Source organism: Rhineura floridana, chromosome 3 (genome assembly GCF_030035675.1).
Source record: "Rhineura floridana isolate rRhiFlo1 chromosome 3, rRhiFlo1.hap2, whole genome shotgun sequence".
In the NCBI taxonomy this organism is placed as follows: Eukaryota; Metazoa; Chordata; class Lepidosauria; order Squamata; family Rhineuridae; genus Rhineura; species Rhineura floridana.
The window spans coordinates 24,759,016-24,775,873 of NC_084482.1; the positions used below are offsets into that span (position 1 = coordinate 24,759,016).

At 45.3% G+C, this 16,858-nt stretch overlaps 1 protein-coding gene across 3 annotated transcripts in view; it reads right to left on the reverse strand.

Moving 5' to 3' along the window:
- CALCOCO1 (calcium binding and coiled-coil domain 1) overlaps positions 1-16,496 on the reverse strand; it is a 34,843-nt gene extending 18,347 nt beyond the window's left edge. Inside the window, exons 1-4 of one of the 3 annotated variants that reach the window (XM_061615082.1) lie at positions 16,404-16,496; positions 4,806-4,954; positions 2,506-2,611; positions 931-1,130 (exon numbers count right to left, since the gene is read on the reverse strand). In XM_061615082.1, the coding sequence (XP_061471066.1) occupies positions 931-1,130; positions 2,506-2,611; positions 4,806-4,946 (447 nt within the window). In that variant the 5' untranslated portion in view covers positions 4,947-4,954; positions 16,404-16,496. Of the gene's footprint in view, positions 1-930; positions 1,131-2,505; positions 2,612-4,805; positions 4,955-14,544; positions 14,566-16,375 lie in introns of those variants that run through there. The other 2 variants (XM_061615081.1, XM_061615083.1) reach the window with 2 other exon arrangements.
- Positions 16,497-16,858: the final 362 nt, after the last annotated feature.

Genomic DNA, 16,858 nt, shown 5'->3' on the forward strand with positions numbered 1-16,858 from the left:
CCACCCACATTAATAGATGTGCTTAAGAGTTCATCTTAAAGTTGCTGCCCCTATGTTGCTATCATGGGGCGGAATTGAGAGACGATTCAGAAGAAATAGTATGATAAAGCCCCTTTGGGCTGTAACACTTGAAGGAGTAACACTTGCCACACTGTGCTCCTTCTGGGAGGAAGAGCGGGATATAAATGTAATAAATAAAAATAAAGAAGCATATATGTGAGTGCTCATTAAAAAAACAACACCAATGTTGTACATGGGAATCTAGCATGTCATGCAGAAGAGGTTTAGCTTAATCTTCAGTCAGCCACATTAGCTTTCCATATACAGGAAGTTGGTTTCAACAGGGAGAATTCTGCATCTACTGTCTGTTGTGGTCCAGTTCAGGAACTGTTCCTTGTTGTTGTAAAGGCCAAGTCATTGCTCTAGGAAGCCATATTTCAGGGCAGGCCCAGAGCCAGTGGACGGCCAGGTTGGCCACTGGCTGAGAGCCCCTGCAGCTGAGAGGGGCCCTGGCTGCTGGGGCTGGGTGGGTGTAGCTCCTGCTCCATGATCCACACTAGCATCAGGTTGTGGAGCATACGTCCAGTGACACTTGATACTGCCACAAATCACACAGCGGGAGCCAACCTCCCAGGCACCCCCCCCTGGTGTTTCAGGGCTTTCAGGGCTGGGGAACCTGTGGCCCTCCAGATTTTGTGGGGCTCCCAACTCTCATCAGTGCCAGACAGAATGACCAATGGTCAGGGATGATGGAAGTTGTGGTTCAACAACATCTGGAGGGCCACGGGTCCTCCAGCCTTGTTTTAAACCATTTGCTCCCTTGGGAAGATTTCCTATGTTGTCCAGAGCACACATGGTAAAAGATCCCATAGATTGAACAGCCAGAGTAGGAAACTTCTAAAACCCAGGATGTGGCTTGGAGTACATTACCTCTAGCAGGGCGGCCTTGGGAACCACCAGCAACATGTCAGTGCCCCCACCATCATCACTAGCTTCCTCCAGAGTGACAAGCTCATCCATGGGCCGTGGCTCACTGAACTGGAAAGGGGAACTTTGACCATGCATTTCTCCACGGCGGTCCACATAGCGGAACTGGTATTGTTGGGGGCCTGGTTTAGGCAGGTAGCTGGCTGTAAACAGGATAAAGCTGTTTTGTTTATCTTCGTAGATATAGTTTGACAAAACCCAAACATTTCACATTACGGCAAAGTGCAATGTGGATCTTGAATATCTTGATTCCGGTTTGATCTTTCTCTTTTAACCTTTGGACAAGCTGCTGAGACTTTTTTAATTTTGCCATGTTTTTAGTGTGGGTGAAAATTTTGTCTCCCTGTTTTCTGGCTGAATTGTTTTATCCTGCTCTTTCTATGGTATGAAACTGATTTCCATAATTTGGACTGTTTCTGTTGTATTTTATGAACGCTGCAGTCAGAGCTTTGAATTTATTTTATAACAAAAACTGGATATAAATTAGATTAGATTTAGTATTTATACTCTTTTTCTATTACAGAAACACCCAAAGCAACTTACAATAAAGAACAGCAATATGATATAATACAATACAAAATACTGAATACAACGTAAAATATAAAGTATAATATAAGATATTAAAATTACATACTGACTACAATAACAAAAATACAATAATAACAATACAATAAGAGAAATGATATTCCAGATGCTGTAGCAGAACAAAGGATCCCAGACTGCATTCCGGATCCCCCACAAGACCTCCCCAAAATGCTGTCCTCTCCTCAATATCCACCCAAAGGCAGCCATCCAAGGCACTAGCCTTGCACGTCTGTGGTCTCCCTCTTGGGTAGCTCTGGATATTACGTGCTTATCATGCTGTGTCACCTCCATCTCATATTCTGGCTGCTCTGCCTCGGCTGAGAGCCGCAGGATGACAGCCCTTTGGCTAGCGCCCTTTGTCAGGCACCAGCTTAAATACTATACCTGGGGAGGCAAAAAATCACAACCAATCTTCAGTTGGAGCCAGCCACACCTCCTTCCATCCAAACACACACCAGCCCCACTCTCCAGCACCTCTTGTCAGGCACCAGCTAAACTACTATGCCTTGGCTTAAATTCTACACCAATAGGAGTAGTAGAAAAAAAGCTAGCACCGCCTCTGTGGCCAGAACGCTCATGAACATTCTGTGACATCACAGCGGCCAAGCTAACATCTATGTCGAGGACCATTTTTCAGACAGGCAAAGCCTGTTTTCTAACCTGCACATAGTGTAAGATGTGTGTACATGTATGTTAATTAAAACTTATGCACGGTTTTTGAAAGTGAAGGGCAGGTCAAGCATGATGCTCAAACCAAATGCAGCAAAATCCAGTGATCTCCATCTGTCCTCTTCCTTCTGTTTGGTTCTACATTTCCTGAATCACTGTCCTGCTTAGGTTAGAAAACTACATTTCAAATGTTATTTTGGAGGGTCCAGCCACTGACACACTGACACTTAACATGCTGTGGACCATCTGACCTCATACACCTACCCTGGAACTGGACGCTGCAGTGAAGAAGGGCTCCTGCAGAAGCTCCTCCATCTGGCACCGTGCACCACACAAAGGTATAATAATCACGCACTGAAGAGGCTTCCACCTGGGAAAGGGAACAGGAAGAAAGCATTCGAACAACCTACATCTCTATAGCTTCCCTTAGGACATGTTGCTTAGGTTAACACGTCACTGTATGAGATGGCAGACACAGAACAGATTCAGGGAATAGAAGATATTCACCCACTTTTGCAACTGTCATGGCTTTACTTTGTCTCTTCCCTACCTTTCCAAACATGGTAGGAGCCAGGATTAGGCAGGAGACACAAAACACAATTCTATGCCTTTTTTCCAGTTTCAAGATTTGGCCCAGAGTTTCCCAACTATCCCTTGTATACAATTGGTCTACACCAGGGGTGGGGAACCTCTGGCCCGAGGACCTAATTTAGGCTTGCCAGGCCTACCTGTTTGTCTTGCCAGGCCATTTTGGCCATGCCACATCCACCTGCCCTACACCTGCCATTATATATGACATCAAGTGAGGGGCCAAAAAGGTGGCTGCGGGCACCATTGATCAGCTGATTGGTGGCACTTGCAAAGCCCATTGCAAGGCACTGTGAAGCCCTGACTATCAGCTGATTGTTGGTGCTTGAAGACAGCCCTGCACAACCAAAACCCTGACAATCAGCTGGGATCAGCTGCACTCAGGAGTTCTTCTTCAGGAACTCCCGAGTGCAGCCGAGGCGGCTGGAGGAAGTGGCCTGGATTCAAAGTGCTTCTTCCAAAGCTTTGAATACAAACTGCTTCTTCTGTAAAGAAAAAAAATGCAGAAACTTTAAAGGAGCTCCCTGCAACCTTAAAATGTGCTCCCAGTTTCTTTGAAGGTTCACTCTGGTCTGAACCAATGGGTTGAAATGGCAAGGGAGAAGATTTTGGCTAAACATCAGGAGAAATTTTCTAACACTAGGAGCTCTTCAACAGTTGCCTTGGAAGGTGGTAAGCTCTCCTTCGCTAAAGGTATTTAAGCAGAGGTTGGACCACCAGCCTCTTGGGGAAGGGCCACAGCAGTAGAGCAGCTGCTTTGCAAGCAGAAGGTTTCGAGTTCAATCCTCAGCATCTCCAGGTGGAGCTGGGACTGAACCCTGGAGAGCCACGGCCAGTCAGTGTTGACAGTACTGAGCAAGGTGGATCAATGGCCAATTCAGTATAAGGCAGCTTCCTATATTCCCTCAGGGGTGCTGAGGATTGAGCAGGGGGTTGGACCAGATGACTTCTGAGGTCCCTTCCAGCTTTAAAATCCTATGACTTTTGTGCCTCATTCTGTTATGACCGCAGCTCATAAAGCCACATTCCATCCCTACATCATCAGCAGGACTAAAGAACAATTGACATCTCGAGGATTTGATGAAGAATTTCTGAGTCTCGAGGTAAATCCAGATTTCCCCCCCACAGAATTCACTGAAGGGTGGGAAGTATTTCCCCAGTACTGTCGGGGTCAGGTAAAGAGGAAAGAATGCTGAATTAAGCCCCCAAATTTCAATTCCCAATGACTGTGGCAGACAGAAAAGGAAACCCCCAGCTTGCTCTTGAATAAACAGCATTCCCTTTCTATGGCTGCATAAAGGAAGAGTGTTTGTCCTCTTTCCCCACCTCCCCTTCCCCACCTCGTACATTGCATGGACTCTGGGTCTTGGACATGCGGCAGGATGAAAGGGAAGAAGACACTATATTACTCCAAGTGGAAGGCGGAAGGGGGGGATGCCATTTTTGACTGCTCCATATATAGAACATCCTGTAACAGCAAGATAAAAAAGGGAGAACTAGAACATCAACTCCCTACTGTGTTAGCTTTCTATTTGCAGAATTCTTCTTCCTTTTTAAATGGAGAACAGCTTTACAAAAATGTGACACCTCCCTGACACCTGTAGTCTGAAGTAGTACGGCCGTTCTCCATCCTCAGGGCTCTGCCACTCATTCTGTTGTATGTGTAGAGCAGGCCTGATAAATGGGCACCAAGGGTGCAATCAAAGGCTCCTTTGGGCTAGGCTCTGAGAGAGCAGGCTTCAAATTCCCACTCTGCCATGAAGCTCACTGGGTGACCTTGGGCCAGCCTACCTCACAAGGTTCTTTGTGAGGATACTATGGAGGGGGGAAGCCATTTTAAGCTCCATGGAGAAAAGGTGGGATAAAAAGGCAATAACAACAACTGCAAGTGACAACATAAGGGAAATGAGAAAGTGTGAGTTTCAGTTCCCCCATCATTCCTAGAACCTCCCTCCACCCTCTCCCTGGTATAATACCTTAAAGATCCCGACCCAGTCTCTGGCTGATGGCTTCATGCCAGGTGGCAGGTTGTAATGACACTCCACCTTTGCGTGGGGCACATAGCTCGAGGCCACATTCAGGAAAGCCACGCCAGGCTGGGACTCCACCTCTTCCATTTTGGTGGCTGCAAGGGAAATGAAGGTGGTCAGCAGGGCAAGAGAAGCTGCCATCATGCCTGGAAACTGCAGCTGTGCCGGCACGGACAGCGTCTGCCAGGGCAAAAGCCAGGTCGGTTGTTGAAAGATGAGCTGTAAGTCTCTTGATAGGCAAATGCGTATCAGGACGTCGGCCCAGAGCTGAGCAATAGTACTTGTCCTATACGTCTTTGCCTCTCTCTGGTTAAAAGGATCTCAGACAGACAAAGGCCTTTTCCAGTCCGGAGACCTTGCGAGGGCCACTGCCAGTCAGAGTAGACAATGCTGGGCTAAATGGACCAATGAGTCTGACTCGGGACAAGGCAACTTCATATGCCTATGCGGGGCAAGGCAGAGGCTTGTGCTAAAATTCTGCACCAAGAAAATCCATGTTCTGTAACTTTTGAAAAGCTGCATGAGAAAACTGCATACTTCTAGTTATTTTTGCATATTTTCTGCCATGCAAAAGTGGCAGGGGGAAGTTATGGGTGTCACGGAAGCCCCAATTGAATATTACCAAACATCTTAAATTTTTACCAGGCATTGCCCACAAACATGCAAACCTTTCTTATCCTCATCCCAAAGTGAAACTCTGCTTCAGCGTGTGTAAATCAATTTGCTTGCATTCATCCTTTGCTCGTCTTTCCTCTTCTTCTCTCGTCTTCCCCATTGCTGAAATCTAGATTGGAAGCTCTATGGGGCAGGGACCAGTCATTTGGGGGTGGGGGGGATTATGTTGCTGCTTAGGTTGGGTCTTTACAGAAATAAACAACACTGAGGCTGCAATTCTATGGATGCTTACATGGGAGTAAGCAGCACCATTGAATAACATGGGATTTATTTCTGAGTAAACATAAACAGGGTTGCACTATGTGGCTTCTTGGGATGTAAAATACTGGGCTCAGTTCCAGTTTCTACAATGGGACGATGTGTTTGCGGAATACACACAGCGCAGGCCTTTCTGTATGAATGTATGCATGTATTTATTTATTGATTAAATTTATATCCTGCCCTTCCTCCCAAAGCAGCCCACAGAGTGTTACAAACCCTTGCAAATTGAAATAACTCTATGCAAATCAATACAATTTGCTTATTATGCGTAATCATTATGATTTATATACTTCATTCTGTCTAATAGTCAAGTTGGGTGTTTTTATTTACTTACATGAAACTAGGAAACCTCTGGTGAAAATGTTGCCTTCCGGCAGGGAAGACAATATAAGGAACAATGGGAAGTGGGGGTGCATGCACAGAGGAACACAGATGGAGACTGTGAGGAAAGGTCACAGGAATGCAGGACACAGAAGTATCTTTGGCAGATTATATCTCCACAACTATGAAGACCAATTCATTAAGCGCCATGATTTATTTACACCACTGCACTGTGGTATATGTTGCTTCACTTAGCTTGCCCACCCCGCCATCTCTTGCCCAAACCACCCCTTCCCTTAGAGCTCACCAAAAGCCTTTTACAGTCCTGCCTCTGCTTCTCCTTCTGACTGCCCCATGCCGGAAATGCAAAGAAACATCAGCCCCACTGACCCCACAGCCAAATCTTCTGCTGCCCCTATGCCTTGTCAAACTCTCCCTCCTCTGAGACCTGGCCAAGTCTCCTCCTCCTCCCCCCTACAGGTCACCAAGCCTCCTCTTGACCAGTTCCATGACCAGTTGGTCATGGAACCAACCAGAGGGACGGCAACCCTGGACTTAATCCTCAGTGGGGACCGGGACCTGGTGCGAGATGTAAGTGTTGTTGAACTGACTGGGAGCAGTGACCACAGTGCTATTAAATTAAACATACATGTAAATGGCCAATTGCCAAGAAAATCCAACATGGTCACATCTGACTTCAAAAGAGGAAACTTCACAAAAATGAGGGGACTGTTAAAAAGAAAGCTGAAAAACAAAGTCCAGAGGGTCACATCACTCGAAAATGCTTGGAAGTTGTTTAAAAACACTATATTAGAAGCTCAACTGCAGTGCATACCGCAGATCAGAAAAGGTACCACCAGGGCCAAGAAGATGCCAGCATGGTTAACAAGCAAAGTCAAGGAAGCTCTTAGAGGCAAAAAGTCTTCCTTCAGAAAATGGAAGTCTTGTCCGAATGAAGAAAATAAAAAAGAACACAAACTCTGGCAAAAGAAATGCAAGAAGACAATAAGGGATGCAAAAAAAGAATTTGAGGAGCACATTGCTAAGAACATAAAAACCAACAACAAAAAATTCTATAAATACATTCAAAGCAGGAGACCATCTAGGGAGACAATTGGACCCTTGGATGATAAGGGAGTCAAAGGTGTACTAAAGAACGATCAGGAGATTGCAGAGAAGCTAAATGAATTCTTTGCATCTGTCTTCACAGTGGAAGATATAGGGCAGATCCCTGAACCTGAACTAACATTTGCAGGAAGGGATTCTGAGGAACTGAGACAAATAGTGGTAACGAGAGAAGAAGTTCTAAGCTTAATGGACAATATAAAAACTGACAAATCACCGGGCCCGGATGGCATCCACCCGAGAGTTCTCAAAGAACTCAAAGGTGAAATTGCTGATCTGCTAACTAAAATATGTAACTTGTCCCTTGGGTCCTCCTCCATGCCTGAGGACTGGAAAGTGGCAAATGTAACGCCAATCTTCAAAAAGGGATCCAGAGGGGATCCCGGAAATTACAGGCCAGTTAGCTTAACTTCTGTCCCTGGAAAACTGGTAGAAAGTATAATTAAAGCTAGATTAACTAAGCACATAGAAGAACAAGCCTTGCTGAAGCAGAGCCAGCATGGCTTCTGCAAGGGAAAGTCCTGTCTCAGTAACCTATTAGAATTCTTTGAGAGTGTCAACAAGCATATAGATAGAGGTGATCCAGTGGACATAGTGTACTTAGACTTTCAAAAAGCGTTTGACAAGGTACCTCACCAAAGGCTTCTGAGGAAGCTTAGCAGTCATGGAATAAGAGGAGAGGTCCTCTTGTGGATAAGGAATTGGTTAAGAAGCAGAAAGCAGAGAGTAGGAATAAACGGACAGTTCTCCCAATGGAGGGCTGTAGAAAGTGGAGTCCCTCAAGGATCGGTATTGGGACCTGTACTTTTCAACTTGTTCATTAATGACCTAGAATTAGGAGTGAGCAGTGAAGTGGCCAAGTTTGCTGACGACACTAAATTGTTCAGGGTTGTTAAAACAAAAAGGGATTGCCAAGAGCTCCAAAAAGACCTTTCCAAACTGAGTGAATGGGCAGAAAAATGGCAAATGCAATTCAATATAAACAAGTGTAAAATTATGCATATTGGAGCAAAAAATCTGAATTTCACATATACGCTCATGGGGTCTGAACTGGCGGTGACCGACCAGGAGAGAGACCTCGGGGTTGTAGTGGACAGCACGATGAAAATGTCGACCCAGTGTGCGGCAGCTGTGAAAAAGGCAAATTCCTTTCTAGCGATAATTAGGAAAGGTATTGAAAATAAAACAGTCGATATCATAATGCCGTTGTATAAATCTATGGTGCGGCCGCATTTGGAATACTGTGTACAGTTCTGGTTGCCTCATCTCAAAAAGGATATTATAGAGTTGGAAAAGGTTCAGAAGAGGGCAACCAGAATGATCAAGGGGATGGAGCGACTCCCTTACGAGGAAAGGTTGCAGCATTTGGGGCTTTTTAGTTTAAAGAAAAGGCGGGTCAGAGGAGACATGATAGAAGTGTATAAAATTATGCATGGCATTGAGAAAGTGGATAGAGAAAAGTTCTTCTCCCTCTCTCATAATACTAGAACTCGTGGACATTCAAAGAAGCTGAATGTTGGAAGATTCAGGACAGACAAAAGGAAGTACTTCTTTACTCAGAGCATAGTTAAACTATGGAATTTGCTCCCACAAGATGCAGTAATGGCCACCAGCTTGGATGGCTTTAAAAGAAGATTAGACAAATTCATGGAGGACAGGGCTATCAATGGCTACTAGCCGTGATGGCTGTGCTCTGCCACCCTAGTCAGAGGCAGCATGCTTCTGAAAACCAGTTGCCGGAAGCCTCAGGAGGGGAGAGCGTTCTTGCACTCGGGTCCTGCTTGCGGGCTTCCCCCAGACACCTGGTTGGCCACTGTGAGAACAGGATGCTGGACTAGATGGGCCACTGGCCTGATCCAGCAGGCTCTTCTTATGTTCTTATGTTCTCTCTCCCTTTAGACCTTGTCCTGCAAGGTGGTGGATGATGAGGCGCGTAGCGGCGGCTGGAAAGCCCAGGCGAGCTGCTGAGGAACATTCCGGACAGGCTGGGGCAGCTCGCCAGAAACCATCCTGCTCTCCTGCTGCTTCCCTCTGCCACTGAGGCTGGAATCATTGTTGGTGAGGTGGGTGGTGGCAGCAGAGCAGGACCGTTGCTGAGGAGCTGCCCCGGCCTGTCATGACTGTTCCTCTGTGGTTCACCTGGGCCACCTGGCTGCTGCCGCCCACCACACTCACCACCCGTCTTGCTCGATCACCTCACTGCTATGGCCCTGCAGCATTTAGAAGGCTGCCATCACCAGGGCTGTGGAGTCGGAGTCGGAAGCAATTTTGAGTGTAGTCGGAAGCTACTTTTGGTGGAGTCAGAGTCAGAAGAAATGTACTGGCTCTGACTTCAAAATAAAATTTATATTTTAATATTAATATTAATTAATATACATTTGCCATTTATGAAGGAGTCAGAGTCGGAGTCAGACAGTAGAAAAATTAATATACATTTGCCATTTATGAAGGAGTCGGAGTCGGAGTCAGACAGCAGAAAAATTAATATACATTTGCCATTTATGAAGGAGTCAGAGTCGGACAGTAGAAAAACAGAGGAGTCGGAGTCGAAGGTTTGACATACCGACTCCACGGCCCTGGTCATCACGCTGTAGTTTGCAGTGCCACTGTGTGAAAACAACCTTAGAAGCAAGTCTCTGCTCCAAGGAGCTTAGAATCCATACTGTGACGATGGGAAAAGGCAATAGAAATATCAAAGGAGAGGCAGGAATAAACAAATGGTGAATGTGATTCAGTTCTGTTATATACCAGGCTTTGTTTCAGTAGGGCTAACATATTAAGCCAAAGAAGTGGCAGAAGGGTTGAAGTTTCAAGAGGTGAGGTGGGAGGAAAAAAAGAGAGATGATACTATAATGCAGTGGTTCTCAAACGGTGCGCCGGGGCACACTGGTGCGCCACAAGAGGTGGCTAGGTGTGCCGCGAATATTATGAAAGTATATTATTATTAAGTTATTTTTATTCATAGTTTAAAATATATTAATATATTTTTAATTTTGTACACGAAGTGCGCCAGAAATTTTTTATATGTTTTACAGTGTGCCGCGAACCAAACAAGTTTGAGAACCACTGCTATAATGGTATTCTGGGAGGGAGAAATATAGAAAGTGAAATTGTATGGAGTCTACTTTTTACACAAGATTCTGAATTCTGCACAGAACACTGACTGCAAATTCACAGAGGTAGATCAATGCTAGGTACAGTGAAAGGCACAACCAGATCTTGCTCCTTTCCACAAAACTCTCTGTAATGTAGAGTCATATGAGAGAGCGAGAGAGCAGCCATACCTAGACAGGTTTGCCACCTGATCAGTGTTCATCTGGCACAAATATAATAATTCATAATAATTTATCTGACAGATTCAGTGAACAGGGCACTTTACTAAAGAACTCAAAACTTTATTCTCACAATACCACAGGTGAGAGGACAGGCTTAAGGCCACACAGCAGGTTTCATGACTGAATGGGCAGGGATTTGAATCAGGGCCTCTCCCATAAGCCTCCCTCCACTGTTTCCTTCAGCTTTGGTGCAGTTCTGCTATCAAGTCAGGAGCAGGCAGGTGGGCTGGGTGAGGCTGGAAAAGCTTTTGGCAGTAATTTATTTATTATTTGATTTATATCCCGCCTTTCCTCCCAGCAGGACCCCAGGGCGGCAAACAAAAGCACTAAAAACACTTTAAAACAACATAAAAACAAACATTAAAATACATTAAAACAAAAGAACTTTAAAAACATTTTTTTAAAAAGCTTTGAAGACTTTTTTTTAAAAAAGGTTAAAAACATGTTTTTTGTTTTTTTAAAAAAAGGTTTAATGAAATTAGATTTCAGGTTTTGCCAGAACTTCCCATAATTGGCACTTGAAGATCAGTGACAAACATAGGTGAAAACGATTTGCTGGTATGCTCTGTAACATGTTTCCTAGTCCTATCTATCTTGGCCCATTTTCACCCACTGGGCAATGACCTTGAAGTCCTATAGTAGTGCCATGGGACACAGCTGGAAGGAAAAACAAGAGAGACTAGAACAGGCCACCTAACTTGCTGTACAGCCTCAGCTTATGCATGAGGAAAAATTCTAACACTCACAGGGTGGCATATTCCGTGCAAGTCCTACTCAGAGTAGACCCACTGATGTTAATAAACACATATATGTTTATTAATTTCAATGGGTCTACTCTGAGTAAGACTTAGTTGAATACAACCTACACAGTTCAATGAACCCAGTTGTTTTCAAACTATACTTGGGGAAGTGGGAATTCTGGGGTTCCTGAAAAACTCACAGTGAGTTCCTCACTCAGAAAACCAATAATGGTGGCCAAATGTCCTTGAAATGTGGTTTACCCATTACTATTGGGGGTCTCCTGACATACGTAGCCATGGAGGGGGTGCATTCTACTGCACACTCTCTGTGTGAGGTGACAGCTAAGCCCAACTGGCCAAGTCAGCATCCCATATGTAATGAGTGGGCAACTAGCACACATCCCAGAATCCTTTGCAATGCTCAATGGTTTTCTGGCAGATGAGCACTTCCCTTGGCACACAAATCAACAGGGAAGGATTCCCTGAACAGTGTTTGAAAACCACTGAGTTAACCTAAAGAAATGAGGAACTGAAGGTTTCTTTCTTGTGTGCACTGTTGACAGACAGCATTGCCTTTAGCACAGCACATATAAAGGACTGCTTCTACAACATGAGCCTGCCTGTTTCATATATGTATTTTAGACCAGTGGTTCCCAAACCTTTTTCCCCACAGTCCACTTGAAAATTGCTGAGGGTCTTAGCGGACTACTTCATGATTTTTCTGACTGTTGTATCAATTGCAACGCATTGTGCTAGATGCTATATGGTTTTTAATTGCAAATTTATTGTTTCATTTCTTATATTTTGTATTTTATTGTATGACAATTTGAAATACATAGAATTGAATACAACATAAGAATACAATATAAGAAATAAAAGAAGCAATAAACATAATTAAAATCAATACAAATATTTAATACCATGGATGTACCATCTCCCATCTTCAGTCACAGACACGCCGTGAACCACTTGAATGAAACCTGTGGACGACTGGTAGTCTGCGGGCTACAGTTTGGGAACTCATGTTTTAGAATGCTTATTTCCTACTTTATTGACCCGAGAGGTCCTCAAAGCAGTTTACAAAAGATTCTCGGACAATCAACAACTTTCAAGTCTGGTTTCAGCAACAGAAATAATATGGCGTTCCTAGGATGCCAGGATGATTTGGGTGGCATTTCCTGTCCTCATCCTTGGTCTTCCCTCCGTTGATCACTGCTCCCTAGGCAGCAGAGCTCACTTGATGACTTCTAAGGTAGGGAGTGGGGCTAAGCAGTTGGCTGGCACTCACTCAGCCCATGATGGAGGCAAGTCTTCACTTACACGCACCCTGTGAGGCCATCCTCTGAGCACCACCCTCCAGCCACCATCAGAAGTCAGCCAGGAGGTAACTAGAGACAGAGATCTCTTGGCTACAATGTTCTGTATTTTGGATGCTTTCCCCAGAGACACTCGCCTGGTACCAAAACTGATGTTGGTACCAGACAAAAGACTTTTGTTAATTTGCTCAGAAATTCCAGCCTGTTAACTAGCTGGTTTTAAATATCTGTATGGCTTTTGCTGGGTTTTGTCTTCTGGCTATGGCCTGTTGGTTTATTGATTTTACTGGCTTCATTTATTTATTTATTTTTAATTCCATTTGTTGCACTGGGAATAACATGTTTTACTGTGAACCTCAAGCTGAACGGTGGCTTATACATTTTCAATCTATATATACATAAAAATGTAAGCATCAGCATGAATGCTTCTCCCATCTGTATGCCACTTGTACTACCTGTCTTCACAAACAGGCAAGGCGTTAGTGGCAGCCTTGGTGAGTGAGCAGTCTAGGTGTGGTGGCGGCTATGCGGCAGCGGAAGGCTGGTGTGTGGCCTAGGCGCGTTGCGCAGTGGCAAAGTTTGTCCAGGGCGGTAGGGCTGTGGGGTGGCAGCAGAACAGATGAGGCAAGTAGGTTGGCAAAGGGAGTGGGGGTGACTGGGGGTGCCTTGGGGGAGGGGGTTGGCGAGTGGGGTGAGCAGGAAGGCAGAGCCCCCTGGTATAAAATAAAGTAATAAAGATCAGTCACAAGGCAGCTGAACTGAGATCTAGGCTCATAGCATTATAAATTTGGAAGGGTAGGATGACAAGCATTCTTTGCCATCAAAGCAAGGTATCAGTCAACTACACTGGAATGTAGCCCAGATACCAGCACTCTTGCTCCCGGCTTTTACCAGATGAGCAGAAGATGTACAGCAATTATTAACAATGTTGGCCTTGAGTCTCTGAAAGTAACTCATGTATTCCCTAATGATATAACCATGTCTGACACTACTCATCTCCCTCCACCCCCAAATCCAGGAGGTTGCCCAACCTAGGAATGAAGGGCATTCCTAGGGGCCTCGTGTGACATTTTGCCACACTGCAGCATAGCATGTGTTCTTTTACTAAATATTTTTAAAAGGGAAAAAGTTTCTAGCCCACATGGTAGCATAAGGAAGCTTAAAAAACCCACTAAGGTTTTGTCAACCCAAACTCTGCACAAGTTGTCTAGTTTTGAGAACATGACTGGTACAAACCTTCAGCAAGGTCAGGCAGCTCATGGAGCTGTATGGATTTCTCAGGATCTCTGACCCACACACATTCAATTGCAGATTCTTGTGTGCTCCACTTGTGGACTTCCTTTCCACAAGATAAGGCAACAGCTGCTACTTTAAGTAAGGATTACTTACATTATTGGGCCACAGATCTATCAACAGCCCTTAGTCATGGAACCTTCATGTATAGGAGCAGCTTATTTTGAATACCAGATTCTGGGGACACAGAACAGAGGATGGCCAGCTTCATGGCCAGCTTGAGAGATGTGGGAAGCATTTAGCTGGTTGCCATTGGAAACAGAACGCTGAATGAAATGAACCTTACTCTCAACTTGGAGGCAATTCTTACATTCTTGTGAGGATGGCTTAAGGATGATATAACTGAGTGGGAGGTTTATTGCCCAGGGATATTTATTATTTATTTTATTACATTTATACCCTACCTTTCCTCCAAGAAGCTCAACGTGGCCTACATGTTTCTCTCCTCTTCATTTGACCCTCACGGCGACACTCTAAGGTAGGTTAGGGTAACTGGCCGAGGGTCACCCAGGGAGCTTAACGGCTGAATGGGGATTCGAATACTGGTCTCCCAGATCATAGTCATTAGCCTAATCATTACACCACACTGCAAATCTATTGCCTCTGTGTCCACAAGTACCTGCAACGGCTTCTTCAGAGTTAGTTTAACACATAAGAACAGCCTGCAGTTCACCATCCTGCTTCTCACAGTGGCCTACAGGAAGGACACAAGCAAGGCATGAGCACTCTTCCACTGCTGTTCTCCAGCAACTGATCTAGAGGTATACTGCTGAACTGATCCTGGAAGTTGTATATATGAGCACCATGACCAGTAGCCATGGCTAGCCTTATCCTCTGTGAATTTGTCTAACCGCCTTTTAAAGCCATCTAAGGCAATGGTAACCCCCCTCTGAAAACCCTATTCATAGGGTCACCATAAGTCGGAATCGACTTGAAGGCAGTCCATTTCCATTTCAAGTTGCTGGCCATCACCACATCTTGCAAAAGTGAATTCCATAGTTTAACTATGCACTGTGAGGAGAAGTACTTTCTTTTGTCTGTCCTGATCGTCCACTGTTCAACTTTACTGGATGATCCCAGGTGTTATGAGAGGGAGAAAAAAATCTCAATCCACTTTTCCCACACCATGCATACTTTGATAAACCCCTTATCACAACCCTCTCTCACCTTTATTGTAAAGCTTCAACTAAGCAGACCTTGCAACCTTTCCTTATAGGGGAAGCCTGTGATGAAACCTTGTCAAATGGGAGCTGTACTAGATACCTTCTAAGCTACACAAGTCAAGGCAACAAGTTTGTCCCCAAATGACCCATGACCCAGGCAGAGTCACAGCCAAACCACATGGGTAACAAAACCCGGGCAGCTCCTAGCACTGTTGGCCAAATTCCTTTCTCCAGGAGCATCTGGGTGGAGCTTCTCCAAGCAGAACACCAATCAGAGGCCAGGCAAGAGCCCAGACACGTTTGTGCTGGGCAGAGCAAAACAAACCAGCAATCAGATCTGTTCATCTAAGAGGCAGAAGCGTGGGAAGGATCACGAAGTCTTAAGTATTTTGCTGGCCTGGTGCAAGGCTTACGCAAGGGAACCCATCATCCTGGTTTATAAGGGGTGGTGGTGAAATCGCGTGCAATTTTGGGGAAGGAGGCGGATCTTAATCCCCACCTTCTTTTGGGAAAGGTTATGACTCTCCTGTAAAACTGCCTTCCTATCGGGCGTCAGGGTTTGAGCTCCTGAGGAGCTCAATGCCAAACAAAGGAAAACTTGTTTTTAAGCAACCAGAAGTCCCTTGCTTCCCTCAAATAAACATCAAGCCTCTCGCACAGTCCTTCCATCTTATTGGCAGTTACGCATTTTTGAGAGGCCCCAGTACCGAAATAATATGCAAGTTAGACAGAGTAATAATCGAGTGGAGAGAAAAACTGCAGGCGTAGAACATCCTGGGCCTATTCAGCACGGAAACAGACAGAAACAACGACTTTTGGTGACTCAAAACTGGCAGACTCGGGGGGTGGGGGCAAAAGAGAGAGAAAAGTAAATGTAATTAGGAAAGACCTAACTATTTGATACGGTAGTGCAGAGATTCCCTCGATCGTCTCCCCCCCCCTTTTGTGCTGCAAGCCCTGCATTAAAGGCCTGCTGAGGCCTTGGTATACTGTTTTTTCTCCCCCCGCTTCTTAAGAGAGGAAGGAGTGGAAATCAATGGAAAACTACTCCCTTGATAGACGGCGTGGCAAAGGCAACTCACCCCCCTTTTTTAGTTTTGCTCACAGCATTCACAGGAAGTGTTATGTGATCAAATGCTCCTGAAATAGAAGGGGAAAGGGGTTCCCTGTCCCAGTGCACACCAAATCCACTCTTTCCATCCCCCTCCAAGCAGCAGCAAAGAAAAGCGGAGAAGAGAGAGAGAAAGCAGAAACGTCCCCTTCCCCAAGACAGAAGACGTCTCTTACCCAGAGAGCAATCAGCTGTTCCACTAACCTTTTAGCAACAACAATAACAGCCTTCAAGCCAGCTGGGGGAGGAGGAGGAGGAGGAGGAGGCAGGCGAGATTCCAAGTGCTTCTGGGAATTGTAGTTCTCTCGTGTTGCTCGTAAATCGGCAAGAGCGGAGGGGAGAGACTGCATCTCCCAAAGAGCCGCGCGAGGCTGGGAAGACCGCCAAGGATTGTGGGTTTAGTAGTCCCAAGGCCGGACAACTCAAGGGGAAAATGAGGCCTGAGGGACTCCAAGTTCCAGGGAGCAGCATTGACTGAGGGCTATGGAAGCAGTTTACTGGAAGGAGAGTAAATAATTCAGAAGGGGCTCAAGTTGCCTAAGTGAGGAATCCAATATCCCGAGACGCCCTTCTGGACCAACGGCCTTGCCTCTGACTTAGGTGCGTCTAGCCTGTCTGAAGCCATTTACAGGCAAAACACGCTGCCAAAACAGTGTAAA